The 20,240-nt window shown below is 37.7% G+C and overlaps 2 protein-coding genes and 1 long non-coding RNA gene across 7 annotated transcripts in view; all 3 read left to right on the top strand.

Annotated features, from left to right (window-relative positions):
• The first annotated feature begins 534 nt into the window (after positions 1-534).
• Positions 535-3,845, top strand: pfdn5 (prefoldin 5). Its single transcript, XM_039689197.2, has 6 exons — positions 535-643; positions 1,209-1,311; positions 1,407-1,438; positions 1,581-1,655; positions 1,748-1,853; positions 3,242-3,845. The coding sequence occupies exons 1-6, from the start codon at positions 578-580 to the stop codon at positions 3,319-3,321; spliced, it is 462 nt and encodes a 153-aa protein (XP_039545131.1). The 5' UTR covers positions 535-577; the 3' UTR covers positions 3,322-3,845.
• Positions 3,846-4,057: 212 nt separating this feature from the next.
• larp4ab (La ribonucleoprotein 4Ab) overlaps positions 4,058-20,240 on the top strand; it is a 31,539-nt gene continuing 15,356 nt past the window's right edge. For 2 of the 5 annotated variants that reach the window (XM_039689156.2, XM_039689155.2), the window contains exons 1-4: positions 4,062-4,484; positions 17,404-17,545; positions 18,269-18,382; positions 18,474-18,564. In XM_039689156.2, the coding sequence (XP_039545090.2) occupies positions 4,380-4,484; positions 17,404-17,545; positions 18,269-18,382; positions 18,474-18,564 (452 nt within the window). In that variant the 5' untranslated portion in view covers positions 4,062-4,379. Of the gene's footprint in view, positions 4,485-15,365; positions 15,626-17,403; positions 17,546-18,268; positions 18,383-18,473; positions 18,565-20,240 lie in introns of those variants that run through there. The other 3 variants (XM_039689153.2, XM_089134277.1, XM_039689157.2) reach the window with 3 other exon arrangements.
• On the top strand, positions 4,757-7,486 carry LOC120485143 (uncharacterized). The gene is made up of 3 exons (XR_016169512.1): positions 4,757-4,834; positions 6,698-6,759; positions 6,998-7,486. It is a non-coding gene; the product is annotated as an uncharacterized LOC120485143 (long non-coding RNA).

The following is a 20,240-nucleotide window of genomic DNA, read 5'->3' as shown; positions in this document are numbered from 1 at the left end:
TGGCAAGGACCATAAACACTAAAGGTCATGTGCCCATTACTCTTCAGTATGTCAAGGGCAGTGATGGAGGACATGGGAGATCTCATCTCTATGTTCCTCAGATATTTATCTGATATGTGTACAGGCTCAATGATCTTTCTGACGAAAGTGAAATAATTAATTAAACCCAACAATAAGAATTTTTAAACTGTTTTTATCTTTTTCCATGATAGATTTAGGCATCTTTGATTTATAACTCATTCCATTTTGGGCTTCCATTAATCAAATGTTCAAGACCCAACATCATTTTTTTTTTTATGTTGGAAAACCTACTTTGAATTTTGGCTAAATACCATATGCATAAAGTAAAAATGTTGTTGCATTGTATGGTGTTACAGAGTGAGACAAAAAAAAATCCATTAAGGAATATTTAAATTGATTTAAATTATATACTTTTTTTCATTATACTTGTCTTAAATTTTATTAAAGGTTTTTAAAAAAATATATCGAATATATCGAAATGCAAAATCATTGCTAAAAGTCCTTCCAGTTGTGTCCGGTTGACCCGGAAGCTTTCCTCCCCTATTCAATTGTCAACATGGCGGTGAATCTGACTGAATTGTCTCTTCCACAATTAGAAGGCTTGAAAACTCAACTTGATCAGGTAATTTGTGCTATAAATATAACAATTCTTTGATTTCAGATCCCTAAATTGCTGCTTACGATAGTATTTTTCTGCCAGTGGTTCAACTTCCTGACATGCACGCAGCGGTTGTCATGCTGTGTGTGCGCGTGCTTCTGGTAGTGCTGTCTTTAATTCGCCATTAAACGAATACTTAAGACAAAATTGAGTATTCTGTAATTATTTACCAACCGTCTTATTCTTAAATGTCAGTTTAAAACATAAAACTAGATGCCGAATGACAGCCTCGCTCACCATTCATTGGATAAAATGAAAGTGAAGGGTGTCAAAACATTATGACATTTTTATTTGTCTGCACTATTCCTTTTTAGAATTATTTTAACAAGTATATAATGAGCTAAATTAATAACCTCTATTTTTAGGATATAGAGAAAGTGAGAAATTTATATTACTTAACATTAGTTTTAACATTATACCCTATAACATTAGTTCAGTATAAATTGCCTTTCACCCCTATTTCTTTATTATTATTTTTTTTCCAAAGCAGCAGTTTATCAGAGCCATTTTACAAACATTTGTTTTCTAGGAAACAGAGTTCCTGTCATCATCTATAGGCCAGTTAAAAGTCGTCCAAACAAAATATGTGGAAGCCAAAGACAGTTTGAATGTCCTTAACAAAAGCAATGAAGGTGAGTATTACTGCTAAACTGTATATGATGCTTCTTTACTATAAATAGTTAATCTGTTCACTGGCTTCTTTTTGCTATTACTTTTTTTCTCTTAGGAAAAGAACTACTTGTCCCTCTCACCAGTTCTGTATCCTCCCAACAGCTGAGTGATAAATTAGTGCTGATTGATTTTTTTTGACCCTCAACAAAGTCACATGGGCAGTTTGGTGTTTATTAATTAATTTGTATCCACCTCAGATAAGTTGTTTCCCTTAACTACTGCATTGCAGATGTACGTGCCTGGGAAGCTTAATGACGTGAATCATGTCTTAGTGGATGTCGGAACAGGTTATTTCGTGGAGAAGGTGAGCCAGGGTTTTGCTGTTCTGTTTAATAATTTGTACTTTTAAGGAAATCAAAGTCTAAGTAAATCTCACTGCTTTTTAAATCTTTTCAGAATGTAGAAGATGGCAAAGAGTTTTTTAAACGCAAAATTGACTTCCTTACAAAACAAATTGAGAAAATTCAGCCTGCCCTTCAAGAAAAACATGCTATGAAACAAGGTGATTTTTTTACACACACACACACACACACACACACACACACACACACACACACACACACACACACACACACACACACACACACACACACACACACACATATATATATAGTCAATATTTGAAATGGATTAAAAGCTTTCATCAAAGTTTTACATGAATTTTGAACAATACCCGTTCTTGTCTTAGGACAACTTGGATGAACTTTTTTGATCCACTTCAAATGTTGACTACAGTATATATATATATTAGGGCTGTTAGTTAAACGCATTATTAACGGCGTTAATGCAAACCCATTTTAACGGCGTCAATTTTTTTTTATCGCGCGATTAATGGTCTTTTTGGCCCAGCAAACTTTGTCGTTTTTTTCACATGCTTTTGCAACAGGGCGCACCGCTGCGCTATGAAACCTATTCATTTCAATGGCTTGCTTCTTCGACCAAAGCGCAAGCGGATCAAAACAACAAGGACAACGCCGCACACACTCGTTTGGGCTTGCGAGACAGAGAAATAGTTGGTTAACGTTACGTTTTGAGTGGATGGCGAACATGAGACGCCAAAATGGATGCCAATAAGATTCTGAATGGAAATTTTTCTTTTCAAAAGTTGCCAAATGGTTCCATTGACCAAAGTGATCTGTGTGCTTTGTTGTTGTGAACTGAGCTATCGTACCACTTGATGATGGCCAAGCACACACACAGCTGATGTGACTTCATTGATGGACAGTGTTAGATTGTGTGAGAGATTATTTGCTCTAAGTGAGAATTAGTGTGAAATTGAACACTGTATAACGTTGTTTTCAATATAAAACATTTGTTCAGAGCAAGCCAATCCACTTTTCCATGTTGATAAGAGCATTAAAATGAGAAAATATAATGGGACAAAAAGAAATCAAAAGACATTTGGAATAGATTAAAATGTGCGATTAACTAATATTTTAATTGTTTGACCACTATTATATACATAAAATATATTGACCATTTCCAAGTCAAATTATGCAAATTAGTTAAAATCTCCCGGAATGTAGAGCAAACGCACACGCGAGACAGATTGTGCTCCAAACCGCGAGAGAGAAAAAGCGAGCGAGAGACCTTTCGTGTGCAGGAAGCATCCTGTTGGAGAAGTCTCTCTCCAAGATAAACTCCAAAGTTGGCAGCTATGTAGTTTCGTTCAGCTCATATTAGTATTTCATGTCTATTTATTTGGTTAGTCATGTAATAAGTAGGATAATGTACAGTCTTACAGTTTACCATTATCACGAAAGAAACCCCTTCAGAAACATACAAGACCCCTGATCAACCTGTTGCATACAGTCACAATTTCTGATAATGCTAGGAAGACCTGCTCAAAATCGTAAATGCATTAAATTCGTTTCATCTACCTCCTAACAGCTGTGGTGGAAGTCATGAATATGAAGCTTCAGCAACTGCACAGCCAACAGGCATCACAATCTGGCACCACCAAAGCCTAAAAACAATTACAAGAAGCATGGCAGAAAATCCAGAGGTTTGACCTGTCAGACGGATCCATTCTGAACCCTTGAAACAGAGAACCACTGCTCTGATGTCACATCTCCTCGGGGCAGAATGAAGTCCAGCACTTTGCCTGCATTAAACAACTAAAAACAAAACAATTCTGTTCCGTTTTCATTCTCATGTTTAGTGAACAAATGAAGCGTTGGACACGGCCTGTGGCTGTATTTGCGAGACTGGGGTGTCTTTGGAGGAGATTTACTTTGCATGTTTTTTTTTTAATAAAGCAAATATTTACTTTTTAAATAAATCGGCTAAAGAAAATGTTCGTGCTCGGCTAAAAGGGAATTTACAGAAATGTAACGTTACAAGCAAAACAATGGTTTGATTTGTTGTCCCATGCAGGCAGATGAGTTACTGGGCCATGTTACAGAGAGCAGCAACTTTTTGACTACTGTAACATACATGTACAATTTTCCATCCATGCTGAAACAAATAATAAAAATTGACACTTAAAACCGTACACTACATGTCTCTGTATTTTTTTCTTGGTCTAATTACACGAAGGATTGACTCTAATTGTCATTAGTTTGAGTGCGAAGGCTTCGGTAATAATCTGTGTATTATTCGCTGTGTCATGGTTCAGTTGCCCGGCTGCAGAGTTTCGCTGCGCGTCTGTCGCTGTTTATGCGGCGATAGCGCCTGCTGGTTGCTATGCGGCGCGCCGCGTGTTGAGCTCTGTTGCCAGGGAAGAGCGAGCGCGATGGAGGGGGTGGTCGCATTGTCTGTCGGGACGGTGGCGGTGTGTGAATTTTTGCCGTCTGCCAGGAACGGACTCAGTATTGGGTTATGAAGTACACCCATACTGTGGATAGATTCGCGAACGTTAGTGTAAGCGCTGTTCCCTTTCCCATCTTTGTTTAGTTTCTGTAACGGTAAGACAAACAAACCCTAACTAGCTAGAGCAAGTGCTTGTTGCATTCAGCCGGTGAGAGGAGGCGCTTGATCGCGGATCGGGGTCGAGAGTGGCCGCCCGGTGCAGAGCCGAAGGCGGCCGATGACTTCGGAGAGTAGCAGCCAAGCACAACAGAAGGAGGAGGTCGAGCCAGGACCAGTAGCCCGAGATCAAGAGGAGAAAACCGGCGAGGAGCTCGGCGGCATGGTGAGCTCAGGCCTGTGGTGCTGAATCTGCACAACCCACTTAATCTGACGTGAAACACGTCGACGTTACTGTGTATTAACTTTTCGTGTAGAGTGTAGCACTTCCATATTTAGAACAAATGTGTTTAGACCACATGTTTTTAATTGTTAAGCATCAGTACTTTCAATTTGCTCACAAACTAACGTTACCTCTGGTTTTGCGCGCTACCCAGATTGTCACGTTTTATCGATCCTCTGAAACTGCTTAGTTGAGTATTAGCTACGCCTGGCTAGCCGGTGTCGTGCCAAGGTACTTACCCCTGAAAGGAAGTGTATCCCCGGTCGCGGGAGCGCGCACGCATTCAGCAGGAGGTGTGTCATTACTTTGTCCAAGATGAATTAAACTATAACACGTGAATTGTTTAAGTCATCGTTTTACTGTTGTTGTTGTTTTGTTTTTTTTTATCGACGAGGTTTAGCAAAGACAGATATCATGTGGCCCATCAAAAACTAATTATTTTGTGGGCAAACGATCTAGCTTCATGCACGGAATGGATCAATTCTCACGAGAATGTACTGAAAAACTAAGACGACCATATCGTTTCACAAGCAAACAGCCCGTGGATATAAAATTGTTCTTACCCCCCCCCCCTCCTCCTCCTTCCATGGTGAATTATTACCAAAATCATTCAATAATGCATTGCACTTATACATAGGCAAACAACGATTTTACCGATGATGGCCTATCATCAAGTGTTTTATTTTATGAATACTGTACATCATGTCTAATAACAGCAGTGAATATGAACACATTTCCTATTTCCTGACTAAAGTTATAGTGGGATACAGATTTTTTCAGACCGTATTTTCGACCTGCCAAAATATGTACCCCCCCCCTAAAATCTACAGGTGATGGCCTATCATCTAGTGTTTTATTTTATGAATACTGTACATCATGTCTAATAACAGCAGTGAATATGAACACATTTCTTGTTTTCTGACAAAAGTTATAGTGGGATACAGATTTTTTCAGACCGTATTTTCGACCTGCCAAAATATGTATCCCCCCCCCTAAAATCTACAGGTGATGGCCTATCATCTAGTGTTTTATTTTATGAATACTGTACATCATGTCTAATAACAGCAGTGAATATGAACACATTTCCTATTTCCTGACTAAAGTTATAGTGGGATACAGATTTTTTCAGACCGTATTTTCGACCTGCCAAAATATGTATCCCCCCCCCTAAAATCTACAGGTGATGGCCTATAATCTAGTGTTTTATTTTATGAATACTGTACATCATGTCAAATAACAGCAGTGAATATGAACACATTTCCTATTTCCTGACAAAAGTTATAGTGGGATACAGATTTTTTCAGACCGTATTTTCGACCTGCCAAAATATGTACCCCCCCCCCCTAAAATCTACAGGTGATGGCCTATCATCTAGTGTTTTATTTTATGAATACTGTACATCATGTCTAATAACAGCAGTGAATATGAACACATTTCCTATTTCCTGACTAAAGTTATAGTGGGATACAGATTTTTTCAGACCGTATTTTCGACCTGCCAAAATATGTACCCCCCCCCCCCAAAATCTACAGGTGATGGCCTATCATCTAGAGTTTTATTTTATGAATACTGTACATCATGTCTAATAACAGCAGTGAATATGAACACATTTCTTGTTTTCTGACAAAAGTTATAGTGGGATACAGATTTTTTCAGACCGTATTTTCGACCTGCCAAAATATGTATCCCCCCCCCCTAAAATCTACAGGTGATGGCTTATCATCTAGTGTTTTATTTTATGAATACTGTACATCATGTCTAATAACAGCAGTGAATATGAACACATTTCCTATTTCCTGACTAAAGTTATAGTGGGATACAGATTTTTTCAGACCGTATTTTCGACCTGCCAAAATATGTATCCCCCCCCTAAAATCTACATGTGATGGCCTATCATCAAGTGTTTTATTTTGTGAATACTGTACATCATGTCTAATAACAGCAGTGAACGTTTTTGGTTTAATAAATTCTCAATGTATAAAACTGTCAATGATCTAAATTAATGGTGGTGTATATTTTATTTGTTCATTATTCATACTATTTGAATTTTTAATTTTATGGAGCCATCAGAATTATTCCATACTAACCTAAAAAATATTTGTGTGGAAAAACTAAGAATTATAGATTCATGCTCTGTGTTTTGTTTTGTTTCTAAGATGACCTGACTGACATATGTCACTTCTGTGGATCAGAAGGACCCAAGGAAGATTTGAGCTGGGTAAATCAAACTTAAGAAATGTGAAATGAAATATGTTTTGATATAAAGTTATTAAGAATTTTATTGTAGTGTTATGTTGGATATTTATATTATATTTCTTCTATTTTGCCCAGGACTTACAAACATTACATAATTATTTTATCTCCACAATAATTACTGTACAGTATATTACAAATATCAATTACACAGGAATGAAAATTTGCAACCTCTTACTGAATCCAAATAATTTGTTTTCCAGATTCAGTGTGACGTTTGTTTGCGGTGGTTCCACCATATGTGTGTTAAAAGCCCACCAACGGAGGAGGCCTTCCTGTGTACTGCTTGTACTCCTTAATTTTGTGTACATTATTGTTCCGGAGGAATTTATTGATTAAATCTTGTTGTATTATTACACCTTCCAAGTATGTGTCTTATCATCTTAAAATTATTAAAAACCAACAGACTGATGCGGGACATTATCTCAATATGCGACGTGCGGTCCAGCACAAAGTGGGACGGGTGCTGCTCAAGATGGATGGCGGGGGTCTTATCTTGCTTTCTTGGCGCCACAGGAAGTGGAGACGTTGATAGTCCATCATCTGTGGAATATGGAGAGGGGGATACCTTTTATAGCAGGTCGAAAATACGGTCTGAAAAAATCTGTATCCCACTATAACTTTAGTCAGGAAATAGGAAATGTGTTCATATTCACTGCTGTTATTAGACATGATGTACAGTATTCATAAAATAAAACACTAGATGATAAGCCATCACCTGTAGATTTTAGGGGGGGGGATACATATTTTGGCAGGTCGAAAATACGGTCTGAAAAAATCTGTATCCCACTATAACTTTTGTCAGAAAACAAGAAATGTGTTCATATTCACTGCTGTTATTAGACATGATGTACAGTATTCATAAAATAAAACACTAGATGATAGGCCATCACCTGTAGATTTTAGGGGGGGGATACATATTTTGGCAGGTCGAAAATACGGTCTGAAAAAATCTGTATCCCACTATAACTTTAGTCAGGAAATAGGAAATGTGTTCATATTCACTGCTGTTATTAGACATGATGTACAGTATTCATAAAATAAAACACTAGATGATAGGCCATCACCTGTAGATTTTGGGGGGGGGGATACATATTTTGGCAGGTCGAAAATACGGTCTGAAAAAATCTGTATCCCACTATAACTTTAGTCAGAAAACAAGAAATGTGTTCATATTCACTGCTGTTATTTGACATGATGTACAGTATTCATAAAATAAAACACTAGATTATAGGCCATCACCTGTAGATTTTAGGGGGGGGGATACATATTTTGGCAGGTCGAAAATACGGTCTGAAAAAATCTGTATCCCACTATAACTTTAGTCAGGAAATAGGAAATGTGTTCATATTCACTGCTGTTATTAGACATGATGTACAGTATTCATAAAATAAAACACTAGATGATAGGCCATCACCTGTAGATTTTAGGGGGGGGGGGATACATATTTTGGCAGGTCGAAAATACGGTCTGAAAAAATCTGTATCCCACTATAACTTTAGTCAGGAAATAGGAAATGTGTTCATATTCACTGCTGTTATTAGACATGATGTACAGTATTCATAAAATAAAACACTAGATGATAGGCCATCACCTGTAGATTTTAGGGGGGGGGTACATATTTTGGCAGGTCGAAAATACGGTCTGAAAAAATCTGTATCCCACTATAACTTTAGTCAGGAAATAGGAAATGTGTTCATATTCACTGCTGTTATTAGACATGATGTACAGTATTCATAAAATAAAACACTAGATGATAGGCCATCACCTGTAGATTTTGGGGGGGGGATACATATTTTGGCAGGTCGAAAATACGGTCTGAAAAAATCTGTATCCCACTATAACTTTAGTCAGAAAACAAGAAATGTGTTCATATTCACTGCTGTTATTTGACATGATGTACAGTATTCATAAAATAAAACACTAGATTATAGGCCATCACCTGTAGATTTTAGGGGGGGGGATACATATTTTGGCAGGTCGAAAATACGGTCTGAAAAAATCTGTATCCCACTATAACTTTAGTCAGGAAATAGGAAATGTGTTCATATTCACTGCTGTTATTAGACATGATGTACAGTATTCATAAAATAAAACACTAGATGATAGGCCATCACCTGTAGATTTTAGGGGGGGGGATACATATTTTGGCAGGTCGAAAATACGGTCTGAAAAAATCTGTATCCCACTATAACTTTAGTCAGGAAATAGGAAATGTGTTCATATTCACTGCTGTTATTAGACATGATGTACAGTATTCATAAAATAAAACACTAGATGATAGGCCATCACCTGTAGATTTTAGGGGGGGGGTACATATTTTGGCAGGTCGAAAATACGGTCTGAAAAAATCTGTATCCCACTATAACTTTTGTCAGAAAACAAGAAATGTGTTCATATTCACTGCTGTTATTAGACATGATGTACAGTATTCATAAAATAAAACACTAGATTATAGGCCATCACCTGTAGATTTTAGGGGGGGGGTACATATTTTGGCAGGTCGAAAATACGGTCTGAAAAAATCTGTATCCCACTATAACTTTTGTCAGAAAACAAGAAATGTGTTCATATTCACTGCTGTTATTAGACATGATGTACAGTATTCATAAAATAAAACACTAGATGATAGGCCATCACCTGTAGATTTTGGGGGGGGGATACATATTTTGGCAGGTCGAAAATACGGTCTGAAAAAATCTGTATCCCACTATAACTTTAGTCAGGAAATAGGAAATGTGTTCATATTCACTGCTGTTATTAGACATGATGTACAGTATTCATAAAATAAAACACTAGATGATAGGCCATCACCTGTAGATTTTAGGGGGGGGGATACATATTTTGGCAGGTCGAAAATACGGTCTGAAAAAATCTGTATCCCACTATAACTTTTGTCAGAAAACAAGAAATGTGTTCATATTCACTGCTGTTATTAGACATGATGTACAGTATTCATAAAATAAAACACTAGATGATAGGCCATCACCTGTAGATTTTAGGGGGGGGGGTACATATTTTGGCAGGTCGAAAATACGGTCTGAAAAAATCTGTATCCCACTATAACTTTTGTCAGAAAACAAGAAATGTGTTCATATTCACTGCTGTTATTAGACATGATGTACAGTATTCATAAAATAAAACACTAGATTATAGGCCATCACCTGTAGATTTTAGGGGGGGGGGATACATATTTTGGCAGGTCGAAAATACGGTCTGAAAAAATCTGTATCCCACTATAACTTTAGTCAGGAAATAGGAAATGTGTTCATATTCACTGCTGTTATTTGACATGATGTACAGTATTCATAAAATAAAACACTAGATTATAGGCCATCACCTGTAGATTTTAGGGGGGGGGATACATATTTTGGCAGGTCGAAAATACGGTCTGAAAAAATCTGTATCCCACTATAACTTTAGTCAGGAAATAGGAAATGTGTTCATATTCACTGCTGTTATTAGACATGATGTACAGTATTCATAAAATAAAACACTAGATGATAGGCCATCACCTGTAGATTTTAGGGGGGGGGGATACATATTTTGGCAGGTCGAAAATACGGTCTGAAAAAATCTGTATCCCACTATAACTTTTGTCAGAAAACAAGAAATGTGTTCATATTCACTGCTGTTATTAGACATGATGTACAGTATTCATAAAATAAAACACTAGATGATAGGCCATCACCTGTAGATTTTAGGGGGGGGGTACATATTTTGGCAGGTCGAAAATACGGTCTGAAAAAATCTGTATCCCACTATAACTTTAGTCAGGAAATAGGAAATGTGTTCATATTCACTGCTGTTATTAGACATGATGTACAGTATTCATAAAATAAAACACTTGATGATAGGCCATCATCGGTAAAATCGTTGTTTGCCTATGTATAAGTGCAATGCATTATTGAATGATTTTGGTAATAATTCACCATGGAAGGAGGAGGAGGGGGGGGGGGGGTAAGAACAATTTTATATCCACGGGCTGTTTGCTTGTGAAACGATATGGTCGTCTTAGTTTTTCAGTACATTCTCGTGAGAATTGATCCATTCCGTGCATGAAGCTAGATCGTTTGCCCACAAAATAATTAGTTTTTGATGGGCCACATGATATCTGTCTTTGCTAAACCTCGTCGATAAAAAAAAACAAAACAACAACAACAGTAAAACGATGACTTAAACAATTCACGTGTTATAGTTTAATTCATCTTGGACAAAGTAATGACACACCTCCTGCTGAATGCGTGCGCGCTCCCGCGACCGGGGATACACTTCCTTTCAGGGGTAAGTACCTTGGCACGACACCGGCTTTAAGCCGGACACCGGTAAACGACATTACTAGGCAACATAAACTAAATATATTGACACCGATGCTTCGTCTGCGCATAAATGACAGAGCACGTGTTCAGCAGCGGAGCGCTCTAATGTTACTGTAAATGAGCAATGTTTGCATGACTCGAGGACGCGTGACTCAAGCTAAAGTTTACGTTTTCTATTACAAGCGGGTTAACTCTTTTGGAAATAAGAAACACTTAATACCACCTGACAGCTTGCTTCAAGTTCGAGATTTTTTTCTAGTATTAGAATAATTCAAATCTAGTGTAACGTTAAATAATGCTGGTTCCAATTGTCAAAATAATTAATTTTAATAATTTATGGGTATTAAAATGATTGAAATAATTGAAACTGAATTATTCAAATTAAATGGTTCTCGTTTAATCAAGGTTGCTGATATTCTAGTCTAAAAAATCAAGATGCATGACTGTTTTTCCACTTAGTAAAAAAACAAACAAATGCTACTAATGTACTTTAAACAGGGTTTCTAACTGTGACACCACTGTGATTACAGGTACATTATACATTTATCAGGTACATATTACTGTTAGGGATTTACCCAGATTCTCATATCATGCCTGTGTGTGTTAGCTTTTTGTTAGTGCTTACTGCTTAGTCATTGCAATGAGGTTGTAACATGGTGAGGAAGGTCAACTTTAAAGCGGTCAATGTCATATGATTCTTTTTAATGTCCTTTGGTGTGTAATGTATCTGTTTGTACGTGCATATGATCTGCAAAGTTAATAGTCTCCCACAAAGGGATTTTTTCTAACTATCCAGATCTACTTAAAGCACATCAACCAAAGTCCACACTTAATACTTCCTCAAAAGTCTACATCACATTGTGAAAAATTAGCATAATTCCCACCAAAGGCATATGCAAAGAGAGAAGGCGGAGTTTCGGTGAATTGTAGTGTTGTATTCATGTCGCTGAGACACGGTATGTTTTGAGGCGAAAGCAAAAAAAAATGTTGCTTTATATTTTTATAAGCGGTTTTATACAAAGACTAATTAGCACTGTGAAACATTCTGCTCAAGTTGTGCTTGCAAAGTTGGTTCAGATTGATCGGCTTGATCATCCGCATTTTCCAAATCTGACCTGGGCTCATATGATAAAACCAGCTACATTATTGTGTTTTTACACTGTGTTTTTACTTTTACAATTGCTTAAAGTGTTAGTTCAGCCAAAAATGAAAATTATGTCATTATGACTCACCCTCATGTCGTTCCAAGCCCGTAAGACATCCGTTCATCTTCGGAACAAAGTTTAAGATATTTTAGATTTAGTACGAGAGCTTTCTCTCCCTCCATTGAAAATGTGTACGGTATACTGTCCTTGTCCAGAAAGGAAATAGAGATCATCAAAGTAGTCCATGTGACATCAGTGGGTTAGTTAGAATGTTTTGAAGCATCGAAAATACATTTTGGTCCACAAATAACAAAAACTACGACTTTATTAAACATTGTACTCTCTTCCGGTAACCAGTAAACAGAGAACCCGTCAGGGGCATCTTATGTCACTGCGGACTAGTGACTTGTTGACTGCGATCGACGGGTTTGTGATTCCTGTAACATACTGTTTTACGGTCAATGACGAGTATTGATCAGCTGTCTCACAAGTGTAACCAGGACATTTATCCTAGTAAAGCCATAACACAGCGAGGGAGAAGAACTAAGTTACATGAAACAATTCAACTACATATTTTACACCACTGACAAGGCAATAGTGTCCCCTCACAGTGTTTATGGCTAGGTTTCTGCAGCTTCTCTTTCAAGGTAGTGACGAAACGCACTCTGTAGCGCTGTTTGTTCACGTTCGGCTACGGTAGAAACATGACGTCACAATATGTCGACCTTCATAGAAGGGGGTGCCTGCGGTTATGTAGAATGTCTCATTACACATTGCACCTTTAATGGGTAAAGGATTAAGGCCGTGTGTCCACCAAAGTGTTTTTAGCCAGCTGAAAATGCTAGACGCTCTGCTGAAGATGCCGTGCTTTGGGCCCTTGAGAGCGTTTTGTTAGCGCAGCGTTTTTTCCATTGAGACGTTTCGTTGCTATGATACAGAATATCCGCAGCAGTTTGAATGTTGTGACAGTTGGTTGGTGTGTTATTAGTCCCGCCCCTCCTCCACTGTGATTGGACAGCTGGGTAAAAAGTGACAGTGATGAGCGCTGCGTTTTATCCAAAGTTGAACATTTTTCAACTCCCAGCGACCAGTAAAAATTCTGGGCGCTCGGCACTTCAGCGTGAAAAAAACGCTCAGCGCCTTGGTACGCTCATGGCGTTTAAAAAACGCGGCGCTCCCATTGAAAACAATTGAAAACATACGCCATGCGCATGGAAAAACGCTTTGGTGGACACACGGCCTAAGAAATGAGGATTTACGTTTTTTTTGTACACAACATTTCTACCTACATAACAAGAAAAAATTATATTCATAATAAGAATGGCCATGGAGTTTTATTAATTTAAACTGATTTATTAAATTTACATAACCTATTATGTTGAGGTTTTTAAAGACAGTTAATGTGGGGGTGAATTAAGGAAGGATTAATTGGCAACAGGCCATTGAATTATTGACTAATATTTATAGAGAGAGAGAGAGAGAGAGATTAAGCGTGTGTGAATTACCAGAGTCTGTGCGTCTTTAAAAAGTGTTTGGCAGCTGTCTCAGCAGCGCCGTTACCTTGCTTGTGAGAAATTCATGTAGCTTTTAAATTGTCAGACTATTTTACTGATAAAAACATCAGAGCAGCGCTGACAACATGTTTCTGTGCGTGTTTGAGTGGGAGAGAGAGCGGGAGAAAGAGAGCATGTGCTTTCCGTACATAATAAAATTTAAAAGGGAGGGTATGGGATTTGCAAAACAGCTGGCAGATTTAGAAAATACACAACTCAAAAGGTCCTACCTTTTTCCCTTCAACGCTGGCCCTGACTCCACCCACTTGAAGAGGGGTTATGGTACGACCATTTGATTGACGCACTAGGTGGTCTTGGAAATGATTGGCTGGAGTATTTTCGAGTCCTGCCCGTTCCACAGATGATTAAATTGCTTAATTTTCATTTCAGTGCTTCTAACTCAGTGGCTGTAAGTGGGTTAGGAATAGGATTTTGAAAAAATGGTCAAAAAAGTAAATCACCTTTAATTTTGTGGGGAAGAAAACATGGAAATAATTTGTTGTTTTATCCTATTGTTTACTATATTTATTTGTTTGGTTAGTGTCATTGTGGGTTTTGGTACTTTTGCTGTTGGAGGCTGTAAGGACCTTTTGAAATAATTGAAATCATTTGGTGAAGTAATAATGTAGTCAAGACCTGGAACCTACTTTAGCTGGCCGTTTCCCTGAAAATACATATTGCACTGCACACCTTAGAACGTTCGTCAACCAATAAGATTGAAACATTCAACAGCCTAGTAGTATAACATAGTATAGCTCATTTTAATGCCAGTTTTGTCTCATTTTAAATAATTGTTATAATTTGGAGCCCCTAGTGGGTCTCAGCCTATGGTCCCAGCATATTTTTCTGTATGGATACAGGATAAAATTCCATTTATTTGGCTTCTGACAAGCTAGTATAGATAAAGATGTCCGGAATTAGAGTTTGGAGTAGAAATATAACATATAATAAATTAATAAACTAAATATTGTACGCGTTTAATATTTGTTTTGAACAAAATGGCTTACTTGATTAATTTTTGTGTCTGACTTGCCATCAAAACACATTTTTATTCGACAGTTCTAAAAGACTTTTTATAGGGCTCTCTCATTTTTTTTTTCCAAGTATAGGTTTTCTGCAGTTTCTTTGAACAGTGGGTAAATGCAGTGAAATCCACCCACCAGATTGTCCATTGTCTGAATTCGATGCCTCGTGACATTACGATATTATACACTGTTATATTACAGTAATGCACACATTTGATCATTATATAAACCATTTTACTCCTTCCAAATGTAAGTTAGTGTTATTCGTAAGTAAGCTGTTCATATTTGACTACATTCATTCAATATTTTTGTCAACCCTGTAGCACTACAGCATTTGTCTCAGCTGTCGCCACGTGCTCAGCAGCGATCTTGATGGCAGAGGTTACAGTTCCGGTAACTTGAACATACGTTTGACAGACGAAAGCCCACTCCAATCACAGGGAGATTCCATATGACGTATTTCACAATGCACCAATCCCGTAATGGTGGGCGGGAGATTTTCAAAATGTGCTTCTGCATGTGATCACAAAAGAGGCGAAGGAAAGACGGGTGCACGCCGGCCAATCAGACTCGTCTAGCGGCGTGTAAATGCTTACGCAGAGCAAAGGGGATTGATGCAGATATTGGCCGCGAAACCCTTTGGCAGTGAACTTGCACTTTTGCTTTAAACGGAAATAAGTGGAATAATACGTTGCTGCGTTATTGTGAGCTAGATTAATTCGCCTACAAGGTGTCTAGCGAGGGATAACGTTGTCCGGGGAGAAGAAGACCATGCTGTTGTTTGTGGAGGTGAGTTAAAGAGGTCATTTTGGCGACCACGAAGGTTCTTCACAGCTGCGGCATGGTTTCAGTTCGATGGCGCCTGCCATGAGTTCAACAAGAAGACATTCTTGTGGTTTTGTACTGCTGCTACACTTTTTATTATTTGTTCCTGGTTTTAAATTGATTAGTTAGCGATAAGCAATGTTAGTTGAGCTACTATTTAATCCCTTGTTTATGTGGATGCGAGCTGACCGTCGGTTGCGAAAGATCCACGTGCGTGCAACAAATGCTAGCTATTTAGCAAGCCTCTTTATTAGCATATGGTGCGTAACTTTTATTGATAAAACTCACAACTAGTCATGACCTCATCCAAAACTGAGGGTGTCCACGAATCACATCGGCTTTTAATATAACCTCTCGTTCAAAAATAACTTTAGCCCGTTCAAATCCAATAAAGCTAACGTTAGTCAGGTTAACCGGGCTGCGTTACAGATGCAGGTTTGTAGCTCTTTGCCCTGAACTCTCGCTCTGGTTTATCGGAGAGGCTAATCAGATTAAACGGGTGAAAGGCCAACTATTTAAAACCTATCTGTGTGAATGGAGTGTCGCGTCGGTTAAGTAATGGATCTAGTGGATGATCATGTTCAACCCTGATCGGGCGCTGTAGTGTGAACTATAGAGAAGTTGGAGAGAGAAATGTGCACAGTTGTGGTTTTCAAACTCGTGGAGTGTGTTAACTTAATTGTTGGGGCCCTTGCCTGTCCTGTTGTTTTGTTTTCCTTCGGCGTGTTCTTCAGACGTCCTTCATTAGATGTTGCACAATTTCATTTGAGAGAGCAGTTATATTCTAGGCTATATAGTTCAAAATTGAGATTTAAAGCTAACTTTGAAGCAGCGTTGTAATTTGTTCCTCGGCTTGTCATGTGAAACTTTAAAAGCGTCGTATCTGTTAACCCTTTAAAGACCCAAGCACTGACTTAGCATTTTCATTTCTCCCTATTGAAAGTGATATTAAAAATCTTTTTTAATCATATTTTGTATGTTTGGGGGAACTTTGCAAAATTGCTATGCTGGGATTTCCGCTTACAAAGTTTATAGTTTCAAGATCTGGTATATCTCATCATTTCACTGACCACCTGTAAAGTATTACATGTGGCCTACAGTGAAGTTGCTTTGGCTTTTGAATTAAAGCCTTTCCATAAAGCAAAAATGCTAAAAATCACTGTTAAGTAAGTTACATTAAGCTGTCAAAGAAAGCATTTAGAATGTGTTTTATCTAGAGTAGACCACTGACCTCATCATTTCACTGGTCTCCATTATCTAATGACCTTTGTTGCTCTTTTTTTGTGTGCACAGAAAATGTTTATTTTTTGCAAGTTGATATTGTATTTAGTCTTTTCTTTATCACTTAAGAATCTTGCAATTGAGACATGCAGTCATCTACTAGTACAATTACCAGTTCTAATGGTTTTTTTGGTCCTAAATGCCTTAAATGTTGCTTTGAAATTAATTTAATTCATTTTCCAGGATTGTTTCTTGCTCTTTTTTTGTGGTCTGACTACATGTGCTGCTAGTTTATTCAACAGTTACTCCACATTAACTTTGATAAAGTTGTGCCATGATAGATGGCTGTCAGTTTTAGATCATGATAATGGGTAGTTAAATGACCAGTAATGTTGTAGTTCACTCTCAATTCTCTTTACTGAATCTACAGTTGGGGAAATGTTGACAGATTTTTTTTCTGGTTTTATTCTACTGTGATCTGAAAAGTTGAAAGTTAGTTTTTTTTAAACCTTGTTCTCAAGGTGACCACCAAGGGGGCCGGTCTAAATCCCAATGCTAAAGTGTGGCAGGAAGTGTCTGCACCAACCACCCAGGCCCCGGAGGCGGCCATAGAGACGTGCCATTGGCCAGAAGGAGAAACTGTCTCTACTGAGGAGTCAGAGGGTATGTTAATTGATTGGCAGTTGTTTAAGTTGTTTGAACTTCATGCTATCTTCTCAAATTGTTCATCTGGAAATGAAAATTGTCAACTCCTATTCTAGGATTTTTATTTCTACATGTTTCAAGTTAATATAATTATAACATGTTTACTTGGTTTCTTTGTGTAATGACATGCAGGTAAATAAAATATTGTCTTTTGTAAGTCTCATTTTGATATGTGTGTATTAGAAAATTATTTATCTTACATTTTTTATGATTTAATTGACTTTTCATTGACTCATGAACACCCTGAAGTTCCATCTCAAACCTCGAGGGGTTTGGGAAGCCCTGCTTTAAGGGTATGTTTTTTTGTTAGATGTGGCTAGATTCTTGGAAGATGTTGTTTTGAGATGAATGCATTCATATGAGATGGCAACTAAAATCATTTCAGACATGTTCAATTTTCCTAAAACCCAGTGATGATCAGTATCGCGCTTGGAAGGACCCAGAACTATTCTCACTGTAGAGATCTTAATTTCTCCTCTTACTCTCTCCATTCTGTTCTTTCTCATTTCTTTCTCTAAATCTCAAACTAAATTTCTTGCTCTCTCGCAGTGGATTGGGTCTGCCCTGATGACTGTGAGATTATGAGATCTGAGGGTTGCATGATCTATTGCTGTTCTTGCGTGGTAACTGAATGGAAAGGTTTCAAATTCATTTACTACTACTGTCATTCCTCTTCTGAAGGTTTCAAGGAGTATGTTGTTGGCTATTGTGACTCTGAGTCAGCCCCTCCTATGGAGAGCAGCATGTTGAATGGCATTGAGTCAGCAGAACTGGCTTACCCACTCTACGAACCAGGTCGGCCACAAACACCCACTGTCACACTTTAATTCCATCCATGATTCTTAATGGCTGATTGTCATTGTGGACTGTATGTTTTGTTGCTCAGTGGAGGGTGAGACCGTTGAGGAGCAGCCGCCACTGTCTGAAGAGAGTCTGAAGGAGTCGTTGAAGAAGCAGTTAGAATTTTGCTTCTCAAGGTAACACCCACTCTATGCCCAGACATGCTTTTACCTGCTCTCCCATATTACATCATTTTTTTATTTTTATACATAAGACCTTTAGGGATGAATGGAAATTCATAATCCCCTGAACAATAAAGCAATGCTTATTCTACTCTTCCTTGAATAAAGTAATTAAATGCAATGTCATAATGGACCAATGCCATTGGAGTAATCTGATTAAGGCCCTTTTATTCAGCAGTATTGTATTGGTTGGTTGTCAAGTATGCACAGTTGAAATCTGTTTACAGTTCCATATGAAAAGAATAGATCACCCAATTATTAAATGATTATCTTTTAATTACCCTGATGCCTTTACAATGCAGTATGCTTATTGGATATTAGAAATCATTTAGTTTTTGCATGTCAAACTAACTTTGTATGACTGATTGAGAAGTGTTTATTAGATGTGTCACTATTTCCAAAAAGTTTGTCTAGTGTATCTTAAGACTGGGCGATATGGCCAAAGAAAATTACCACAATATTTTTTTATTTCTAATGATAATTATGATAAATGTCAAGTCTGTATTTCTTTTAAGTTTAAAGGCAGATTTTTGCTCCTAAGTGAAAGTATTAGAAACTAGAGCGTTAATTACTCTTTATTGTCAGAACATATCATGACAAACACTTGCCAATCACGAGAACATTTGCCAAATCCGAGTTAGAACATTCAAATTAGAATTCCTTAATAGAAAAATATTTCATACTTTCTGCATGTGCTAATTTTTATTTGGTAAAATGTAATATTCTGACTGAGTTTTATTAAAATTAACCATGGTCATCCAGCATCATGCATTTAGATCATAACCACAGATGAACCTGGGCATATAGCCCCTCACTTATCATGGCAATATGTTACTTTATGGTTTCTATGGTATTTGTATGAAAAACTGCCTAATAGCCTAAAGACATTATTAAATAAAGTTTTTTTTATTCCATTAGTCCCTCCATTGTCTACATTAATAATATAATACAATTCAATATGTATATATTTGGACTTTGAGCCGAGAGGATAAACAGTCCGTAAGGCGTGTGTCTTCAAATGAGTTTCATTCCACTTTTGGCACATAAACAGTATCGAACATTTATCGACCTCTTGATATCGTTTTATCATGATAAGTATCGTTATCGTTTTATTGCCGAGCCCTAGTGTATCTGGATTTTTTGTTTTGGTCAGTAGTCCACCACCATGATCCAGATTTTCGCCTCATCTAGGGAGCCAATCACAGAATGGGGAGGGAGCGGCTGGACGGAGTCTATGCAACACTAAAGCAGGTTGTTTATACCTATGGATCCAACATGGCAGCAGACGCAAAGTTACCTTTCAATGCAGGCTTACAGTCATTTCACACCGCAAGCATGAGCAGCACTTTAGCAGCGCCACAGCATAAATACATAGTCACTGCAGCTGCGCGAGAGTATTCACACTGGAAGCGTTTGTCGAGTGTCACAGCAGTGGCTCCAAAGCTACATATATAAGCTAGCAATTCTTGTTGAGGCAAAATTTCAATAAACAGACATCACTGCGTAAGAGACACTCAGAGTCAAAATAATAAAAGGAAAAAGGTTTATTATTCTTGCAAGAACAATAAGGCTCAGTCACCAACACAGATTACTGCGAAGTGAAATGACGTGCCGAACACAGGCCGTAGTTC

Source organism: Pimephales promelas, chromosome 8, assembly GCF_988280905.1.
Source record: "Pimephales promelas chromosome 8, fPimPro1.hap1.1, whole genome shotgun sequence".
NCBI classification, from domain to species: domain Eukaryota; kingdom Metazoa; phylum Chordata; class Actinopteri; order Cypriniformes; family Leuciscidae; genus Pimephales; species Pimephales promelas.
This window is presented reverse-complemented; position numbering and strand designations above follow the sequence as displayed.

Coding starts and splice junctions, on each gene's coding strand:
- pfdn5 (XM_039689197.2), top strand. CDS start 578: ATGGCGGTGAATCTGACTGAATTGTCTCTTCCACAATTAGAAGGCTTG. Junction 1,312..1,406: donor CCTTAACAAAAGCAATGAAG/GTGAGTATTACT, acceptor TTTTTCTCTTAG/GAAAAGAACTACTTGTCCCT. Junction 1,656..1,747: donor CAGGTTATTTCGTGGAGAAG/GTGAGCCAGGGT, acceptor AAATCTTTTCAG/AATGTAGAAGATGGCAAAGA.